This window comes from Corvus brachyrhynchos, unplaced genomic scaffold (assembly GCF_000691975.1).
Source record: "Corvus brachyrhynchos isolate BGI_N302 unplaced genomic scaffold, ASM69197v1 scaffold17, whole genome shotgun sequence".
NCBI lineage: Eukaryota > Metazoa > Chordata > Aves > Passeriformes > Corvidae > Corvus > Corvus brachyrhynchos.
Window position 1 is genome coordinate 12,779,832 of NW_008240046.1, and position 19,766 is coordinate 12,799,597.

The 19,766-nt window shown below is 45.7% G+C and overlaps 1 protein-coding gene and 1 long non-coding RNA gene across 2 annotated transcripts in view; one reads left to right on the top strand and one right to left on the bottom strand.

Moving 5' to 3' along the window:
* The first annotated feature begins 10,950 nt into the window (after nt 1-10,950).
* The window catches only part of ENPP6 (ectonucleotide pyrophosphatase/phosphodiesterase 6), a 32,729-nt gene continuing 23,913 nt past the window's right edge, over nt 10,951-19,766 (top strand). The window contains exon 1 of the mRNA XM_008641475.2: nt 10,951-11,438. Coding sequence (XP_008639697.1) covers nt 11,183-11,438 — 256 coding nt within the window. The 5' untranslated portion in view covers nt 10,951-11,182. The remainder of the gene's footprint in view (nt 11,439-19,766) is intronic.
* LOC108449156 lies at nt 12,566-18,867 on the bottom strand. The gene is made up of 3 exons (XR_001865290.1): nt 18,720-18,867; nt 15,263-15,311; nt 12,566-12,720 (listed from the first exon to the last, which is right to left on the bottom strand). It is a non-coding gene; the product is annotated as an uncharacterized LOC108449156 (long non-coding RNA).

Sequence of the window (19,766 nt, forward strand, 5' to 3'; positions counted from 1 at the left end):
CGCGGGAACTGCCTCGCTGCTGCTCGCAGAGCGCTCGGTGCACGTGGCCTGGGCCGCACGGTCCCTGCGCCAGGCTTCCCTTCGCCAGGACACAGCTGACATTGCTCAACAGTCTCGGTAACGAAATAATATTCACGAAAATATTCTTCCATCGGCATATATTTTGACTCCAGTATTAACTGTGTCCAAATGGTTTTCCAAAAGCCCTTGGTAAGAATTAAATCCCAAGAAACATAGAAAAAGTTCTTAAACAACCATGCCAGGAAGTGTTTCAGTTCTTTTTGAGCTTGAATCAAGCTAAAATTTACAAATCGTTGTTCAAGAATCATTTTAAGTTTAAGATAAATGTCCATATGCGGCTCTGAGAGCCAAGAGTCTTCCCACGGTTCCTCCATAGTTAAGATATGGAATAGCAAAGCAAAACCAAGAAGAGGAATCCAAAGTTTCCAGGGTTTACTCACACAAATCAGTCGCTTAGGGATCGGGGATCGTTCTGCTCTCAATTCTCCACCACTTGTTGCAGTGGAGATACTGCAACACGCATATATCAAACCAGGAGTCCCGTGGAAAGGAAATATATATGGACAGACAGATTCTTGCTAGATGTTTCAGAGATGTTTATTTCTCCAGCCGCATGGCCGGAGCTCTGCCGAGGAACTGTTCAATCACGGGACCAAGGGTCCTTCTGCCCACGCAGGGAACACAAACCAACCAATGGGAACGAGGCTGAGCAGGGGCAGGGAAACCCCGTGTCTGTGCCCTCAGGGCCCCTCTCCCAGGGCTACACGGCGGGGGAGGGACCCCAACATTTCATACTAGTTCCCAAAGGAGAACAGAAATTGGAAATCAGCTTCCCAGCCTGCCATGCAGGCAGAGCCATGCAGGCAGAGCCTGGAGATGCTGGGCCCAAGAAAGTGCCTGGGGAAAGGTGTGGTGACTGGCAAGGGGCAGCGTGAGCTGCCAGCATTCAGGGAGAGTCAAGCTGGCGCCAGCCACAGTGACACTGACTCTTTGCCCCAGGGAAGGGACGGGATAACTCCAGTACTGTGCACACAGTGTGGAGAGTACATTGGCACAGTCTGTGCTTCCACAGCAAAGGACCATCTCCTGGATTTGGGCCTCACACCCAGGTGTGAGTACCTTAATACTTCTCCAGTCCAGCCAGGGTGGACACAGTTTGAGATGCCCCCTTAAAGCACGTTGTAAATCCTTGCCTGCAGTACTGGAAATATTCCTGGTTTTCCTAAGACTCTGCTGCCTCTGAGCTGGTGCAACCATTTCCAGCATGTGGAGGAAACACCAGCTGTGAGGGAGTATAATAAAATAGGCCAAACTCCAAACAAGCTGAGCAAACAAGTCTTAACCTTATTTCTTGGAAAAAAGATATCCATTTCAAATGTTTCTTGCACCTGCTAAATGCATTAGCAGAGGTGTTTTATCCTGAACGAGCAATCCTGATGAAAGAAAAATAGCTTCTTTGTTGTGATCTGGTGTGCTTGTGACAGCCATTCAGGAGATGATTAACAACTCTGTGCTGGAAGCTGGACAACCACACTCAGTGCTCACATGGTTGCTCTCCATCGTTTCCAAACTTCATTGAAAGAGCTAAGCACTTTGCCACCTATTTTCTCTTTCAAAAAAACATCAGAGTGAGGTTTTGCATGTGTTGGCCATTCCAAGGAAAATAAGTCCTTACTGGGAATTGGAGGCAGCAGGCCATTGGCCCTGGAGGTTATTGCAGGGTGTCCAGTTCCAGCGGCTGACAGCACTGCAGGAAATCTCAGACGTATTTTGCTGCCATGCAGTGGATTAGCACATCAGCATAATGTCAGGAGGAAAAACACAGAAAATATGAGCCACGTGCTATTAAAACAGACTGAGCAAAGTGCTTGGTTGGCGTCAGGCTGCCCCAGGGGACTGGTGCTGGAGGAACAGCCCATGCTTTCCACTTCGAGCCACCAGCTGCCTCTGCTCTGCCTATGTGGCCTCAGCCACGGTTTTCCGCTCCACTGCAAGAGAGATAGCCAAGGACATGCCTAACAGGATGCAGTCCCGAGCCCAGTACCACAGTCCTGATCAGCCCTGACCTGTGACAAAGAAGCCATTTGTTTCAAATAGGTTTTCACTCAAAAAATATGTTGGGGGGCTGAATACTTCTGACACAGTATATCAAAGGAAACAGTTGTGGCCTCCAGCACTCACAGGCACAGCACAGGGTTCCCTGGAAACAAAGTGAAAATGAACTTTGGGAACATGAACCACTTTGCCATGCCTTTCTGTGGTGCCTACTAAAAGTGGCACTGAGGGAACATCATTTTGTCAAGATGCATGTACTATTTTCATGTGCTATTTGTTTTGATGGTAAAAGAGGAAGGATGAAAAACAAAAGTTTTTACTGGTTATCCTGAGCAGGGGAAAGGGCACATTTTCAACTGCTTCTCTGTTGGGGGTCACTGTGGTGCCTTCCAGCCCATCCCACTCCTCCCTGCCCTGTGTCAGCCTCAGGTAGAGCTACAGGGAACAGTATGGGGAAAGAAGACCCTGAAGTGATTTGGGTTCATGACAACCTTCCTTGCCCCCTGAACAGGTGATAGATCAGGCAGCTGATATTGGAGGGCTCCCAGAAGAAAAGCACGTCCCAGAAAGAATGCAAAGCACTGTGACTTCTGGGATCCCTGGGATGATGGTTGCCCAAGAAGAAGAAGAAGTAAACTTCCTACTGTTTATTTCTCTTCATTTCATTTCAGGTGATCAGAGCTTTGTTTAGCTTCTTCTCCAAGGAAGCCATGAAATGAACTCAGCCTTAACTTCTCTGAGTCATTCCGGCTGAAGGGAGCACTCGAGCAGCACAGTGCAGTGCCCAGTCACAGGCAAAGGGGGCAACAGCATGCGCATACAGGCATGCTTCACACATACTCCCCCTTTGCTTGTTTGCCAGTGTCCAGCTGGGCTTATCTGGCCTAGAGGAAAAGCTGTGCCACCAGAAGATTTGTAAAACAGCAGGACAAGCAGGATCCCCTTGGCTGGAGGCAGTGAGGTATCTGTGCAGGCAGGAGATGGCCCCTGGAGTCTGGAGTCATTTACAAAACAAGGAGAAAAGGAAAGTGGGGGTTCTTCAGGTTTTCAGCTTCTCCTGGCAGCATGAAGTGTTGCTTTCTAGGAAAGGTGAGGTTGACTGAAAACCTATTGACTTCAGGGTGTCCATGCAAACAGAAAAGCATGTTTATATAGCACTAAATAGGAGTCCCCACACTGGGGCATATTTCAGGGAAAAGAAAAGTATGATTTCATTCAAGTCTATGATAAGGGCCTTGACAAAGAGCAGAAGAATGTCAAATGACAGACTGTCTTCACCACTGGAATTGGAACATGTGATTATAAATCTCAGTACTGTGGAGAAGAGCAGTAATATAAAGCCACAATCAAGGTAACGGAAATAGGATGCAGATGTGGCATAGTGAATTCAGAGCAGATTAAACATCCTACCCGCAACATCCAGATCCCACTGAAATCCTGCTGAAGCCTGTGCTGGCTTGCAGTAAGAGACAACGAGGACAGAAATTAAGGGAATTTGTCTCAGACAGAGACCTCTGAGTACTCAGATGGAAAAATCAGATCAGGTACCCCAGGACTGAGGGCTGTTCTAGCTCCTGTCCTCAGATAAAAGATTCCTGCCATTGCTGAGACCAGCTCCAGCCATAAGTAATATGTTAGGATTTCCCAACCTGAGCACTCAGCTAGTGAGAGAAAGTAAAGCTGATCCTGATGTCAAGATATGACCTTCCTTACCTTCCTATAGGGAAGGACGTCATCCGTGGTGCTTAGACAGGGATGGGACTTTACCTGTAAGAAAATCTGATGCAGACAAGGCTTTGCTTGAGAAGTTGTAGCTTGTTGATGAAGGAACACCCAAAGCTGGGAAACAGATATCATGTGAATATTTCTTTACCCAGAACAGTGGTTGGGTTGTAAAACACTTGTCTCTTCTCTGTGGGAACGAATTCCCCAGAGGTGACTCAGCAGTCAGCGAGATGAGAACCAGACACTCATAGTTTCTGAGCAATGGGCAAAGTTGAGACTTGAAGCTGTGTCTTCCAGGTGATGTTTTCAACCTCCAGCATAGCCTTACAAATTAATCAGATACAGTAATGAAAAGCCAGGACTGGTGAGATCAAAAATATGAAAGCCAAGCTGAACAATTTGCAGTGGCACACCAAAAAAAGTAAGGGCAACTGTAGGCAGCAAACTCTGCAGCACAGGGCATGCTTGCTGCAGGCCTGTGGAGGCCAGCCCTTGGCGCCTAATTATAAATATTCTCAGGTTACCTTAAATAACTACTGTCAGAATAAAGACCTGTTTCTTTGTTAGATCACGATGCAAGCCCAACTCCCTCAGTTCTTAAGCACTAATGTCAAAAGTTAAAGCTGAACTCCATATAACCTCCAGGCTATAAAGGATGCCAAATGCCAAATATTTTTAAAATGACATTTTATGCTAGGCCTGGATAGTTTGCCTTGTACATATACTAAGTTCAAGCTAATGTTTTAAGTCTCTTTGTGCTCCATGTAGAAATCTAGCAGAAAGATCAAACGCAGAATTCTATTTTATTCTTGGAAAGTAGGCACTGGAACACTGATTTGCCAGATATTTTAAGCTCTCAAATTACCCCTCATTTAATGGGAAAATCTGAAACCCAAATACTTTACTTAAATAGGTCTGCAGTTGACTAGCACTAGATGGCTGTAAGATTGTGCAAGGTTGTTAGACTTTAATCTCATACTTTCATCCTTTAAGGCTGATGCTCGAGCAAGGTCATAAACTGGCTTGTGTCACACGGGCGTGTGACTCTATCATATACATCTGTACATGACTGACAGCAAGGCACTGGTGGACGTGCAGAATACCCTATTGTTTTCTTGGAGGAGCCATGGCATATGAATGGATGCGTTGAGTTCAAGTCCTGAGGAACACGTTAGTGTCACGGCACGGCAGGATTAGTAACACCTAGTTTATTTGGCGGATTATAGTTTTATTTTTTATACTAAATAAAAACTAAGTAACCTTGATCAACCTGCTTAGCTTGCCAAGTTTCCATTCCCACTCACACCATTACATGTTGACCCCTGTTTCTAGAATAGCAGTAAAATCCTTCACCACAGTCCCCCACCATACAAGCCATGACCACACAGCAGAGATGAAGTACAATATACAGTATCCAGGTGCTTAGGACTGATTATCTGGTTTTGCTATATAGCAAACTATTCTCTGATTTTGACAGAGAAATGCATTGCATAAGGTTTCCTCAATGAGGTAAAAATCCCTGTGGTACAGGACACCAACATTCAAACAAGCACGGTCTTGGGCTAATTAAGTAGTAAAGTTGCAGAGACATGGGTTATAAATGTTGGGGAAACAGTGGTGGTGGAGATGGGTTGATATCCAAGCAAAACTCAAATTCTTTGGAAGGGGTGAAGACTGGTTTCAGTCCAAGACAATGACACCCTCCCCTTGAGCTGGACAGTCCTGTGCTCAGGCTGACACATCATGGGGTGAGGGGGGATGTGGTCTTGTGTCACATGCAGCCATAAGCTGGTGCAGGCTTCCCAGAGCTCCTACGTATCTTTCAGTGACAGAGGTTCCCTGTGTAATGAGCTTAAGCCCACTGGTGAACTGTTTATTTGCATCCTCTCCTTCCCAGCTCAGGCGTGCAGATGTGCAGCCTCTCCTGCTGGGCAGCAGCTGGCTGATATAGGGGGCTGGCATCAGGCAGCACTGACTGTGTTCAGTCCTGTTGGAGACATATTCTCCCTGCTGCTGTCCCCCCAACCCTTTCCTTCTCTTCTTGGCTATGAATGTCCAGTGCAGCAGCTCAGATATCTGTGTGAAATGGGTGAGAGTGGGCTGCAATTACTGCCCAAGAGAAACCATTAAGAGAAGGGGATCTTGGAGGTCTGGATAGTGATCATATAGCGCTGGGTTAAGAGAAGTGCTAAGCAAAAGACTTGAAAGGTTCTTCCACTGAATAAATACTGCTGTTCACTCTCTAAGAACATAAAGTTCTAGGACGGCTGGAGTCAGTGCTGTTTGTGTTTACCACCCCTGGGTGCACTTTCTTCCTGTGAACTTGCCCCACCTATGCTTTTAACAGTCAGGTCTCCAGGGAAAAGGCCTTGCACACCCAAATAGTGCTATGGTGTGAAGAGCCACCCTCTTTGTTCATTCTAGTCACACTTAATGAAAGCACAGCCTGTTCCCCAAGGAGACCATTGTCAGGGAGCATTCACAGAGCAGTGCTGACAATGATGCACCAAGCCCATGCAGCTCCTTGCAAGGAAACTGGGAGCCATTGAGGGGTCTCCACTAGTTCATTAAGTTTCTTCATCTCCAAGAGATATTCTTCAACTAGAAAAGTTATTGATATGACTTGTGACTGTTGCAGTGAAGGACAGAGTAAGAGATTTGGAGAGGTGCTCTCTAAACATCACAATTACCTGAATCGAGGCACTTCAAAGAGCATTAAACAGCCCCTGGCTGTCAGTCAGGGTGGTCACTGTCCCACTTTGATGTACTCATTATCCAGCATGTGAATGTTTTCAGTAAGACAAATCTCATACCAGATGGGTAGGTTAGAGGAAAACTTTGCCTCAGGAAACAGTGAAGGATCACTGCTTTTCTCCAGGAAAGCTGGAGTTTCTAGCTTTGAAATGCTCTGTAGCTAACAGGCACGTGACTCTATCATATACATCTGTACATGACTGACAGCAAGAGCAACCCACTTCTTATGTCTTGAATTCCTCGTGACTGAACTACTGCACACCACAAAATCACAGAAATAGTTGACTTGACATAAAGTATCATCCAGGAAGATCTGAAGGAGCAGCAGATGCCTTGCCTAATGCACACCTCCATGCAGAAGCATTTGTGAGAATGCACAGGGCAGGAGCAAAGAAACTGATACTATACTCCTGCAGCCAATGACTTCCACCAAGGTTAGACCTTCTGTCAGCTCAGAAAGCTGACATATTGCCATAGGTTTTCTGTGGAAGTCCCCAGAGGGGCTAGTATCACCTGTGACTTTTTTATCTTGGGTTTGGTGGGGAGAAGAGGAAGAAGAACTTTAGTCCAGCAGAATTTAAACTTCAGACTGGCACAAATCCTCTTCCTCTTCTTCAAAGAAATTCAAGCAGCTCAAGGCTTTTATGTCTAGATATGGCCTGCCTTCTTCTCTAATGAGAGAAAAGAAACAACCAAACTAATTAGTCAGGCCATGTTGGCCAAAGCGTCCAACTACTACTGTGTGTGAAGGAGAACAGGAACTGAAAAGGCATTAGAAGCTGACGATGAGTCATGTTATGACTTATTATCTTTCTTTCAGAAGAGCAAGAAGGACAGGTTTTCCTCTTACATTTTCTAGTTCACTGGGGAAAAGGGAAACTGTGTTTTTCTTTTAGCAGCTCTTGTTCTTGCATGTGCTCCTGGACCCAAGAGCACAGATAGAGTTGCGCTGTCAGGAAGGCTTGTACATCTGACAAGGCAGATTGAACTTTTGGTGTGAGCCCAGAGAATTTTCTTTCATTTCTATTGCCATGTTTGTGATTTCTGTAGGATTGTGAAAAAAAAAAAATTTATTCAAGGACACTAGAGGCAGCTTTTGCCAAGAAGATTTCTTGAGCAATCTAAGTGGTTGAGGATCTTTTCTCAAACAATTTTGGATCAATGGGATATCTCCTCATGTACAATTTGAGTTGAGGGATTTTTTTCCTTTATCCATGCTTCTTCCTAAACCCTGTCTAACAGCTAACTAGTGAGGACCGTTGTCCCTGGACACCAGCTCAGGCTCTGATAGCTTTTGTAAGAGCATTTGTATCAAAATATTGTTGTGCTGGAGTCTCCACGGCCAGCTGGGGCTTTGTGCAGACAGGGTGCTTACAAATGAATGTGAACCAAAGCAAATCAACATTGCTTGGCAGGAATGAAATGTATTGCTAGGATCTGTCTCTGCCAAGCTAGACTGCTTGGCTCCAGTCCCACTCTTCAGGGGGATTGTCTGTCAAAACACAAGTTGGTATTATACAGCGTCATAGTTACGTGGCTCACTAGTCCTTTAACCCCTCTCAGGCCTTACTCATTTGTTGAGTGGAAACCTGTGAATCTCCAATTCTTACGTCAGACTTTGAGCTATGGTACCTTGCACCAATTGTCTCTCATGCCACTCTGTCAGCTCAGATAGAGCTTTCTCTTAAGGAGCTGTTAAATAGAAGATTGCAACCCTTTTGAAAGGAAGGCATTATTTCTTAATGCCTTAAAATGTTAAGAAGACATGTATTTTGTACCATCTCATGATGGAAGCCTGGCTTCTTGGTCTAACCACCTCAAAAACCTGGTCGTCCTTTCAAGGTGAGAGTCCATCTTAGACATTTTACTGTCTCTCCTTTATTATCCCATTCCTTCATGGGTAGCAGCTGTTGTTCCGGCTGAGCCCTGCTGGTAATTCCAGAAGCCACCTATTAGAGGACAAGCCAAGACATCATTGTGAATGTCCTCATGGGTCTGCCAAGAAGTGCATAATATTTCCCTCCCCATTTCTGGACATGTTTCTGAGCTCATTCAACATAAGTATGGACATAATAAATTACCACAGTGGTTTGGCCAAGACGTGACACTACAGGTGGCTCCAAGCCCAAAACATACAGGTTTTGCTATAAGGAAAATCCACAGCAAGCACTGGTAGAAGCGCTGTCTCTGAACACACATTCCGCAGGGCCACCTCCCATCCTGGAAGTCCGGCCAGGGTCAGCAGGAGAAGGATGTGCGTATTCCCTTCGGGAGGTGGACGAAGTGGCAGATCCTTGGCTGAGACCCCATGGAGTCTGGAGACGGCTGAGAAGAGTGGTGACTGTCCATAGGTGTGACACACAGCGCGTGCCATCCCTCAGGCAGGCAGCTGCCCATGGCACTGCCCAGGCTGTCACGTCGCCCAGCAGCCTGGTGTGCAGCTGCAGCCTCGTCCCTGCGGGCAGGGCAGTGGCAGCCTTGCACAGGCTGGGACGCTGACAGAGCACAGACCGGCACGCTGTCAGAGCACAGACCGACTGCCCGGGTCATGCAGCCTCGTGGCTTTCCCTTGCATGGTAGGATTTGTGTGTTTTCCTTCAAACTTCAGGCTAGAGCATGCTAGCACCACCTGGCTGTCCCAGGCAATGTCTGCTCAGGGGACCAGGACCTGTTATCATCCCAGCAGACTGGGGACCACAGTCCAGATGTCTCTCTTGTGGGCATGAAGTTTTATGGATGGCCCCAGGGCTCAGGTGTCTCTGACATGAGGCGCAGCTGTGTGACCCTGGGTTGGTTTTTGCTGAGAAAACTGCTGCTGCGCTGTGAGAAAATAAATTAACTGAAGCCAAGCAAGATAAGAAAAGTCAAAACTAAGAATTAAAGTTGTCAAGATGATGATAGCTAGCAATGTAAGGCTTCAAAAGTAAATGTTATGTGAAGAGGGATAAAGCCCTGAATGGCTAGTTCCCTATGTTGCTTTAAAGATCCCTGAGATGGAGCTTAGAAATGCTCCAAGTCCTTGGCTCATGTTTAACTGATGTGAGCCTATGTCCCAAGTACTGGACTCCAAGATGGGAATGGAAAAAGCGGCACATGAAAACAAAGGGAAGAAAAAACGTGGCTGGGCACATCACAGAGAGAGAGAGATGTCCATGAAGAGTGCATTTAGTCCACCGATAGGGAGGAAGCATGAGGAATTTTACTGAGAAGATGAACACAAGCACAGGCATCTGAAGGGCCTAAGCAGTTTCTGCTTGGCTTCAGGCTCCTACTCCATCCTCTTCCGCCTTCCTGGAATGACTACCTCCTACAAAAAGTCCCAGCACCCCTTCCCCTGACAGGGCATCGTCTTTCTTGAGCTGGGAGACCTGTGGGAGGAGGGCAGGGACAGCATGTTTCCAGCCAAGTCCTGGGAGCGGTGACCTGCATGCAGCAGCTCTGGCTCACAGGCACCAGCATGCAGTACACATTGTGCAAAAGGCAAGCCAGGACACGAGGGGGTTTGCAAGGGGGTAAATAAGTGTTTGGGGCAAAGGGGGCTGAAAGCCGTCTTACTGAGCTTGCATCAGCCCAGTGTTTGGTAAGAGGTAACTGGATGTGCTGGATGTGCAATGGGGAGCTTTGTAAGGAGCAAAGAGAAATTCAGATGCCCACACTGGAATGGTGGCCAGCTATCTATTACAATTTTCCCCAGGTGTAAACATCTGTTAAGGCCATTTCCCACAGTTATACAATGCTATGAAATTCTTTTATTTGGGAAAAAGAATTAAAGTAAAGCAAGTTAATGTGCAGTTATGGTGTACAACAGACTCTGGCATTACATTAGAGGTATAGCCAGGTTCCTGTGAAGGAGAAGAACCTGGTGGTGACTCGTTACTAAAATGGGAACATTTTTTCATTTTTAATATGAAATTAGGCACCACCCAGCACTTAATATCTAAATAATATCAACAGCCAGAAAATAAATGTATCAATTATTATCTTGCTGAAGCTAAATTTTTCTACCGGTGCATCAGGACCTAGATTAGTCCCAGGGCAGCACAGAGGAAGCAGAGAGGACAGGGTCATTTGCAGGGACTCGAATGCATGTAGAGAGAGGTGAGTTTGCTCACCTGGTGGTCTGCGGTACCGCCGTACCATGGAAATGCTAGACCCCAGCTCACACATACTGCACTTCCCAGCTGGGGAGATGCTTTGTCTTAATCTCACTCTGAGTTCTATCAGAAGCCACTGCCGGAGAGATGAGAAGAAAGCCCGCGTTCGCGCTGCTGGAGATGTAAGTCTGTGTTTCAAAGAGTGCAGCCCCTCTCTGCGAGACCCCTGCGAGCCGCAGCCCCGGCGCGGAGCTGGGCTGCCCGGGGAGCGGGCTCCGCTCGCTGCCGGCGGGGGCGGTTACTTTTATGCTGTGTGTTCCCCATCGCTGCGAAGCATTTTTTCCTGCAGCTGGGAAGTACTGAGCTCTTTCCTCAGCTCGAGGTTAATCATCTGCTTGCAATTAACCTGTGACCTCCCACGTCTGCGGCGCGGGGCAGCGCTGTAGCTTTAACGCGGGCGCTGGAAGCGGGAGCGGTACAGCAGTGCCAGGTCCGGCCCCGGAGCTGCCGCAGATCCCTCACTGCCTCCTGCCATGGAGAGCCGCAGCCTCCTCGCCGCCCTCCTGGGCGCTGCCCTCACCGCCCTCCTGCTGCTTCCCGCCGCCTCCTCGGCCCACCGTAAGCTCCTGGTGTTCCTGCTCGACGGCTTTCGCTTCGACTACATTGATGACAGCGAGCTGGAGGGTCTGCCGGGCTTTCGGGACATTGTGAACATGGGGGTGAAGGTGGATTACATGACCCCAGACTTCCCCAGCCTCTCTTACCCAAATTACTACACGCTGATGACAGGTGAGTACGTGTATTTCTGTGCTGTGATGCTCTTCAGAGCTGCCAGCTCCCAGTGCTGAAGTGGAAAACAGCTCCCTGTGACTTTTTCTTTTGAAGAAGATATAAAAATAACCCAAGTCGTGCTTTTTTTAGCTGGGAGTTTAAAAGCACTGTGGTATTACAACCCAGATTTTTTTCCCTGAAACCTGTTCCAAACTAGGAAATGCCCCTTGGAGCTAATTTTTGAAGCTCCCTTTGTTTATCCGCAATGTAGCCAGGTCCCTACCTGCTAACACCTCAGCATCATGGCCAGCTGGGGCTCCCTGGTGCGAGCATATAGAACATAAAAACAACTGGGAATGCATGGAAAATGAATACAGAGACTGCTCAGGAGCTTTAATAAAAATGCATGTGTGTGCATGCATTGAGTGTGGCTACACGAAGAACTTATTTTCAGTCAGCAGGTCTGTTTTGGCAAGTTCAGCATTAAATTTCTTTTTAACTCAGTAGATTTTCTGTTTTCTTAACTTTGCTCTAAGTACTCATATCTGTAATAATTCAAAACAGCCAAATGGAAAAAAAGTCAGGATTTTTGCTTTTACTCCCCTGCAGTTTTTCAGAATGTCCAGGGCAGGCTTTCAGAAAATTGAGAGGGCAGTCATAGTTTTCATGGTGCCAATTTGCTTTTAATCTTATGTGGAGGACACATGATTACAGTGACACTAGGAAGGTGCAGAGAGTACAGCTGGGCCAATTCCTTCAGAGACAGACACCAAGGAAACAACAGTTAAGTAAAAAAAACCAAGAAAACCCAACGAAACAAATTTTTTTTCTGGAGTTTCTACTTGGATTTTTCTCTGGAGTTATTGAATAAACAAGAGTTTCCACCTAATGAGGAGGAGTAAGAAAATCTATCCTCTCCGAAGATATGTGGCATCTTCCGCTATCCTTGGAACAATGCAGTGCCCAGTGATTCATATACTGCTTGCTGGGAAAGCAAATAGATGCCATTGTAAGACAAAAATCTGACATCAGTTGTGCCCAGCTTGTTTTGAAACTGCTTAACCCCTTCTTCCCTCTCTTTCAAGAGAAATGCTTTTCTCTTTGCTCATCTCTGATCAGAGTATAAAACCATCACAGGGTTGGTTTTGGTTTTTTTTATTTTCATTATTTGGTGCAAATATATGAATGCAGAATAAATGTCGTGACTGAAAACAGAGGTGTTCCACTCCAGGTCATGTTTCAGGTGTACATAGGCAAACCGACCTAATACCTCATAGGTGCAAAAAATCTTTGGATGGAGCTGTTAAAGAGAAGAAGAAAATTGAGCAACATTTCACTCCTAACCACATTTAGTCATCACTCCTACTAAGTGTGTATACATATAGTGAAGTCTATAATCAGCCTTTTGAGGAGTTTTGAAAATATCCTACTTTGTACTCACAAAGAAAGAGTTTTGTTTCAGGTGATGAAACACCACTACTGGACTTCTCATATTTTTAGTAGAGTTCTGCACTTCAGCCTGTAGCAGTAAGATAGTCTGTGAGACTAAGCTCAACTCTTCTTGCAAGTATGCCTGACTTTATGATAAGGATATCAATGCAAATACAATATAATTGCAAATATCAATTCACCTTCCTAACACATGAGTCACAGTAGTATTAAGTAGGTCAGGAACCAATTGAGGACTAAGTTTAGGTGATGAACACGCCCAGAGGAAGACCCAAGACTACCCTTGAGCCCTTGGGGTGTTAGTGGACCCTATAACTGTGTCCTGACATGACAGCAGAGTAAATCCCATAGCTTCACTGTTCTTACCCTTTGGGGCCATGGTGCCATTTCCACTGAAAGGAGGTTTTATGGGGTGGTGTGGTTAGGAGTGCAGAGAACGTGGCAGATGTAGTGTTAAGCTGTGTTGAGTCTGCATCCATTTAATTTGCAGAGCTGGGACAGGTTTTGGAGAAAATTCAGCAAGGCAGGGTGACACAAGCATCCTGCTCTAATGACCTGCTTAGGGAATAGGAGGCTACTGTCTCCCTGGTGCTGCTGTATGGGCATGGGGAAGCTTTCATCTCATCTCACCAGCCATGCATCCCCTCTGCTGCAGGGAGACACAACTGCAACTGGTTTTATTTCTGTTTGCAACTGGGATGTATGGGAGTTAAATGCTGCCACAGTTTCTTCTGGGAAATCAGGAACAAATTATTCTTCATGTCTTGTCCTACACTGCTGTTTCATGAGCTGCTAAGAAATTAAAATTTTAACCTCCAAAACGTTGTATTTGTCTTCATAGTATATTGGCTTCTTTCAACTAAATCAGTTGAAGAAATTTCTGGCTCTACCTGCACATTCCCATCCCTGGCTTGTTCATTCTATCCTACTTTGGTTTTTTGTTTGTTTATTTGTTTTGATAAATACTCCTGTCCCTTCTTTCTCTGCTCATTCACAAGGCCTTATGGTTCCACATCCATTCAGGAATATACATGGCTGCCAGGTCTTGGACAGCATGTGCATAAAAGTGTTGTAGTTTGTGTGTATCTGACTTGCCTCTATTCATTCTTGTGAGCAAGGCCTTTCCTTTCTGCCTACTGCCCTTCACCCCACATCCATGCAACCTTCATGACTACCAAGCGGTTGAGTTATTACTAAATGAGAGAAGTTCTCTCTCATTTCTGTGGCTTTGGAGGAGGGCAGTGGACTCTGCCCCTCAGATACCATCATCATTGGGACAGGTCAGTCTCCTCAAACACGAACTCACCACCTCCTCCTCCTGCCCAGACCTGCAGGCAGAGGTTATGGAGATCAGCAGCACCAGCCTCAGTGCAGATGCCAAAGTTCACCCTTTGGCCCTGCCAGAGCACAGCACTCCTCTGCACTGACAGCTCACAAGTAATGGCACGCAGCACAGCTGCCCAACTATCTGCAGGATCTTCTAGTCATTATATTTTACTTAACCAATGATTTCAAGAGGGCAGCCTGACTGAATTTAATATTCATAGGAAATGGCAAATGTACCGAGATTTTAAAAGCTATAACTAAAGAGATGCAACTGTAACTGTTGACCAAGAGCCACATATCTAAAAGCAACTATCTAATGTATACTAATGAGAATCACACCCCATTCTGCTGAGATGAGGTGCTGGGTGAAGCACCAACACCACAGGACAAATAGGGTCCAGCCTGGTGAACTAAAAGTATAAATTTTGGAAGGGAAACATGGGAGGGAGGTGAATTGCCTGTGGTCATGTAGTGCATGTAGTGGTCATGCAGAGCTCTTCATGGGTCCCCCTCCTGTTTATATCTGCTGCTGCTGTTAACCTGTGATAAGATATTTGCTGGAGCTTCCCCAAGTCACACAGAAAGCCTCAGCCCAAAGCCCAGAGCCTGCTTAGAGGTCTTTTCCTTTCCTGCAAACCTACCACAATTATGAGAAAGAAAACCAGAGCGTAGAAACCAGAAAAATATTAATGGTTTGGCTTCCTTATGTAAAATCACAAAGTAATTCAGAGCTTGGGATGAAGCGTCAGTCTTCCTGCAGGCCAGGGCATGGCATCATGACCTGATAGTTGCATGAAGAAGCATCAAACAGAAGCAAAATCAGTGCTGGTGCAAAGGGATCTCACTGACAAGCAACCAGAGAAGCTGTTTTGTTACAAAAATCTGGTGCTGTGCATGGTAGCTCAAGGATGTGCTAGCTTAAAATCCAACTCTTTGAAAGTCTTCCCCAGCAGTCTTCTCTAGCAACTTCCTTCATGCCACGTTTCTTAGTATTGGCTTCTACTGTGGCATAAAGACTTGTTTTCAGGTGGTTGGGTTGCTTTCTGACCTGCTAGACTGAATCCTACCTGGTGTTCTTGCTCTCCATGGTGCAATTACGATATTGCGACTGTTGCCCTGAAAAACATGAAATGGAGAATTAGGTAAAAGGAGATGTTGCTGCTGTGACAGAGCTTTTGCAGGACTTTTTGTGGGCTTGGCAAGGGAGGGAAGAAGGAGTCCAAATACATCTATTCAAAAGGCTTCCTTAATCACACCATGTGCTGTTTGTTTTGAAAAGGAAGGAATTAAGACCACAAGCCACCTCGGATTGTTATCCTGTGGGGAGTTTTTAATTTTTCCCTTTCCCTGTTGTGGCCTGGTTCTGCAGGGAGTGCTCATGCCAAGTTCAGTGCAAAGTCTGAGGTCTCCCCTGTAACCGCTGCAAGCAGGAGTTACTGCTTCAGACCACCCCGTGCTGTATCTGTCGAGAAAAGCTGCTCATGCTGTGGTTGGGTCTCCCTCACCTGACAAGCTGCAGGTGTTGGAGCGGTGATGAAGGACTCCTTGCAGTACAGCTCTCCTGAAGTCCCCCCCCCAGCTGAGAGCACTCAGGGGTGCCTCATATTTCCAGCCAGCATAAACATGGACAGTATCACATGTGAGACAGAAATCCAGAAAGGATTTCTTTTCCAGGATCATAGCTAGAATTGAAGTCTTTCTGGCAGGTCTTCCATGAGGATGTGCCAGCTGCCTATGTGCAGCCCCACATCCAAGACACATACTTCACTTGGCCTCCATGGGAAGCAAAGGGAGCCCCTGATTGCAGAGATGGCTGGGGAACTGCTTTGAGAGGAGCCAGCAAGGATCTTCCATGTGCCTCTTTGGACAGGACCTGATCTTAAATAAGTGGCAAAGGGGCTGTGAGGTCCCATGAAGATTGAGGGATGGAGGAAAAGGTAGAGGATATTTCAGTCTCCTGCACCCAGAGTGAGGGCTGTGGCCTTTGCAGGGCTGTCCCAAACTCGCTGCAACACGGTGATGGCACATTTAGGGCTTGTCTGAAATACAGGGGTGGTGTATGGTGTTTCCTCAGCCACTGCTGCTCATCCCTGCATATGCCATCACCTCCTCCTCTGCATGGCAGTAGGGAACAGGGCAACATGGCCGAGGTCCCAGGAATAGGTGACATCAAGTTCTACTCTGCCAGACTGAAGGTTTCACCCAGCTTCCATGTTTCAGCAATCTTCCCTTCACTCCTCACTCTTGATGTTGGCATACTTAACTGCTGAGGAGCTTTGGTGGATGATGCTGAAGTCTAACAAACAGTCAGTCTACATCTGTTCTCCCCTGAGCACAGGAAATCAACATACACTGAGTCCTGTTTATTCCATGTTTACTGGGAGAAAATACCATTTGGGCTCCCCACCCTGGAATCTTCTGGAGTCTGGCTGATGTGCACACATACTAGTATATTTATTGTTTGCTGTGAGAGGTTTTCTGATTTAAAGTACAGCAGCTCCAGGCTCCTTCCACTCAGTACCTGAAGGAAGCCCATCCTGGTGATGGTTCTAGTGGATGGATCTTTTCTGCTGCACAGTTAATGGCATCCTGACACCAGCCTGGTCCAGAAAAGGATGCTGACGATTTCTGTTCAGCAGTTAAGCAAGTTCTTAACTATGTAAGCAATACCTGTGTGTTTTCTGAGGTAAAAAAATGTAAGGAGTATAACAGGGAAGTTTATTACACACACATGAACTAAAACTATCTCTACTTCATTGTCCAAGCTTAGAAAAAATCCAGAAGGACAGAGCGCATGATGAGTCACAAGGGAAAAGGATTTTTTCTTTTTGGTCCTCTTAAAGAGCTACAGATGCCAGCAGCAGTAAAGATTTAAAAGATTCTGTTTGTGACATACAGCTCTGAAATCAAGTCTCTTACTTTTCTTGGATTCATTAGCTTTCCATTTCTAAAACTCTGTGTTGGGAAGCAAAAGAATAAATAAAGAATAAATAAATAAATAAATAAAATGAATAAGTCTGTGGTAATACTATTAACTGGTAGGGAAATGGTACTATCCCAGCAAGAACAGGCTGGAAAAGATAGTAGGAACCAGGAGGATTTTCATTTTCACATTCTTCCTCTCACTTTGTTTACTCACCACCTGCAGAAAGGCTGCAATTCCAAGTGTCAAGATTTTTCTGTTTCACGAACAAAATATTGCAAAAATCTGTGTTTGCGTTCTACCAGTTAAAAAAATGGAAATGCTTCTGAAGTGTAGAACAGAAAGTTTTTTCTAACACAAGTTCACAATGCTACAAATTGAAATACAGAGTTTTTTCCTTCTTACTAGCTACAACCTCACAACTACTACCTACTACCAGCTATTAGCTAAGTGGACATTCATGTACCAAGGTATTTCTTAGCCTAGAGCTGAAGTTACTGCCAGAGGCTCATACTCTGTCTAATAGTACAGGCAGCAGCTTGTCCATTGTTCTGTCCAGGCCCTCTGTAGTGCTTGGACCTTCAGTGCCCTTGAGCCACACCCAGCTCTGGGGGTTCAGGAGTCCCAGAGTGGTCCCTGAGCCCACCACAATTCAGGAGAGCAACCAACAGCTCAGAGTCCCTGCTCTCCAGGACACAAGACCTGACTTCCCACATAAGAAAGCATCTGCAAAACTTCAGCTGAATGATTTATAAGCAATTTTTGTGCACCCCAGCCCTGGCCCCATGATGAAAGCATTGAATTAAGAGTTTCAAGCTCTTACTAAATGAATCCCCTTTAGGGAAAAAAATAATGCTGTGTGTAGCAGAGATTTTTTTTTTCTGTGCTTTTTGATGTGATCCAGCTTGAATTGCGAAGTCTTACCTGGTGCAGTCTAATGTGTTTATGCTTTGGCTCTGTCTGGTATTAGAGGTCATAAAAATTTGGAAAGACTTTGCCAGCAAGTTCCTTTGAAACATGAATTGTCCATGCACATTATGCAAATACTGGTTTTACTTGGGCAGATGGCAGGGCCACTTTGCCCAGGCCAGCATTCCCCCCAGACTTCTCATGAGCTCTGGCCTTCTCCAGGCTACTTCAGGTTTAGCACATGGGTTTTGTTTTCACCCTGTGATCTTTCATTTCAAAGCAGAGCAGATGAGACCCATCAAGGGAACAGCAGAGCAGGGCCTATATCAAAGCTCAGTTCCTGGGGACAACAACCACTGTATCTGCTCCAGAACAGGAATATGGTGCTGGTGCCTTCTAAGTCCTGCTTTCTTCATCCTTATGGCAGGCAGCATAAGCAGAGCAGAGCACTTCCCAAGGCAAGTCATCCAGCTGTTTGCATGGAGGAACTTAACTCTTCCCCAGCCTGTATAGCCCATTGGGAGCTTGTGCTTGCATCTGGCCCCCCAACTCTTGTCACTTTCTAGAGAGTGGGGACATCATGGTGGGACACAAGAGGAAAGGTCTCATCATAATGGCAAGGCATATATATAATACTTCATAGTACATTTAGCTAAATGGATGTGCTGATGCTCATCATCAGGTTACGGTACCTTTGCTGCATTGGCGAATATGCACACTGTGGATTCTCTGATGAATCTGATTTGCTCAGTGCAGAGATGGCAAATGGCCCAGGAGTGCACGCTCTGGTCTCCAGATCTCAGGCGCAGCCAATGCAGGGTGCAGAGCACGCAGCGTTACTGTGCTGCTGTTGTGGCTGGCCAAGTGGCTGTGTGTTTTGCTGGTTTTTTAAATTTCGTCTTTGTTTTGCAGAGATTCATTTGAATGCTGACGAAAGTGCTTGGAGACATGGGAATGTGCTTTAGACAAATGCTGTATGAAGTGTAGTGTCCAAGTAAGCTGTAGCATGCAGACTTGCAAAAAAAAACCCAACTTACTGGCTCTCCTCCAGAAGGATACAGCAGTTATCATATTCCTGGGAACTATACCCTCTTTGTTTTCCTCTCTTGCTTGAGGAAGGAGTAATTTTTACTACAATTACAGTGAGTGTAAATAATGACATCTGTATGCTGAAAGTGCTTTCTGCCCTGCTTCTATTTTTGGAACTGTTAAGATAATGTTTGATTACAGAGGAAAGTGGCAGTAATGGAAGAAATAATAAATCCAGAATGTTATGGTGACTCCCTAGCACCATGTTGCTATTCTGATAATGATTCAAAAGAAGCACACCAAACGTAATTTTCTTAGGCTGGAGAAAACAAGTAAAAACAGGGGATATAAAGAACTGGGGTTGTACATGTGACCCAAAAGAAACTTGAGAAATGGCCTTGATTCTGTGTACAAGTATCTTGTGGGGGAGGGGGCAGGGGCAGAAATGCCAGTTATTCCAGGGCTTTTCAATCTAGTTAGCAAGGCTCAGAATAGCCATGGTTGAAGATTAACAAAGGTCAAAAATAAAATTAGAGGTCAGGCATACTTTTTGAACAGTGTTTACTTGTGATAAATATTGGGAGGAGCAACTCAAGGAAAAGATTAATTAGTTGATTATTGATGTCTTCCAAACAAGTCTAGGGTCTGAGATACAGGCCTCAGGTAAGCAGACGTGAATGGCCTTAAATGGTCACGTCTTTTGTTCTGTT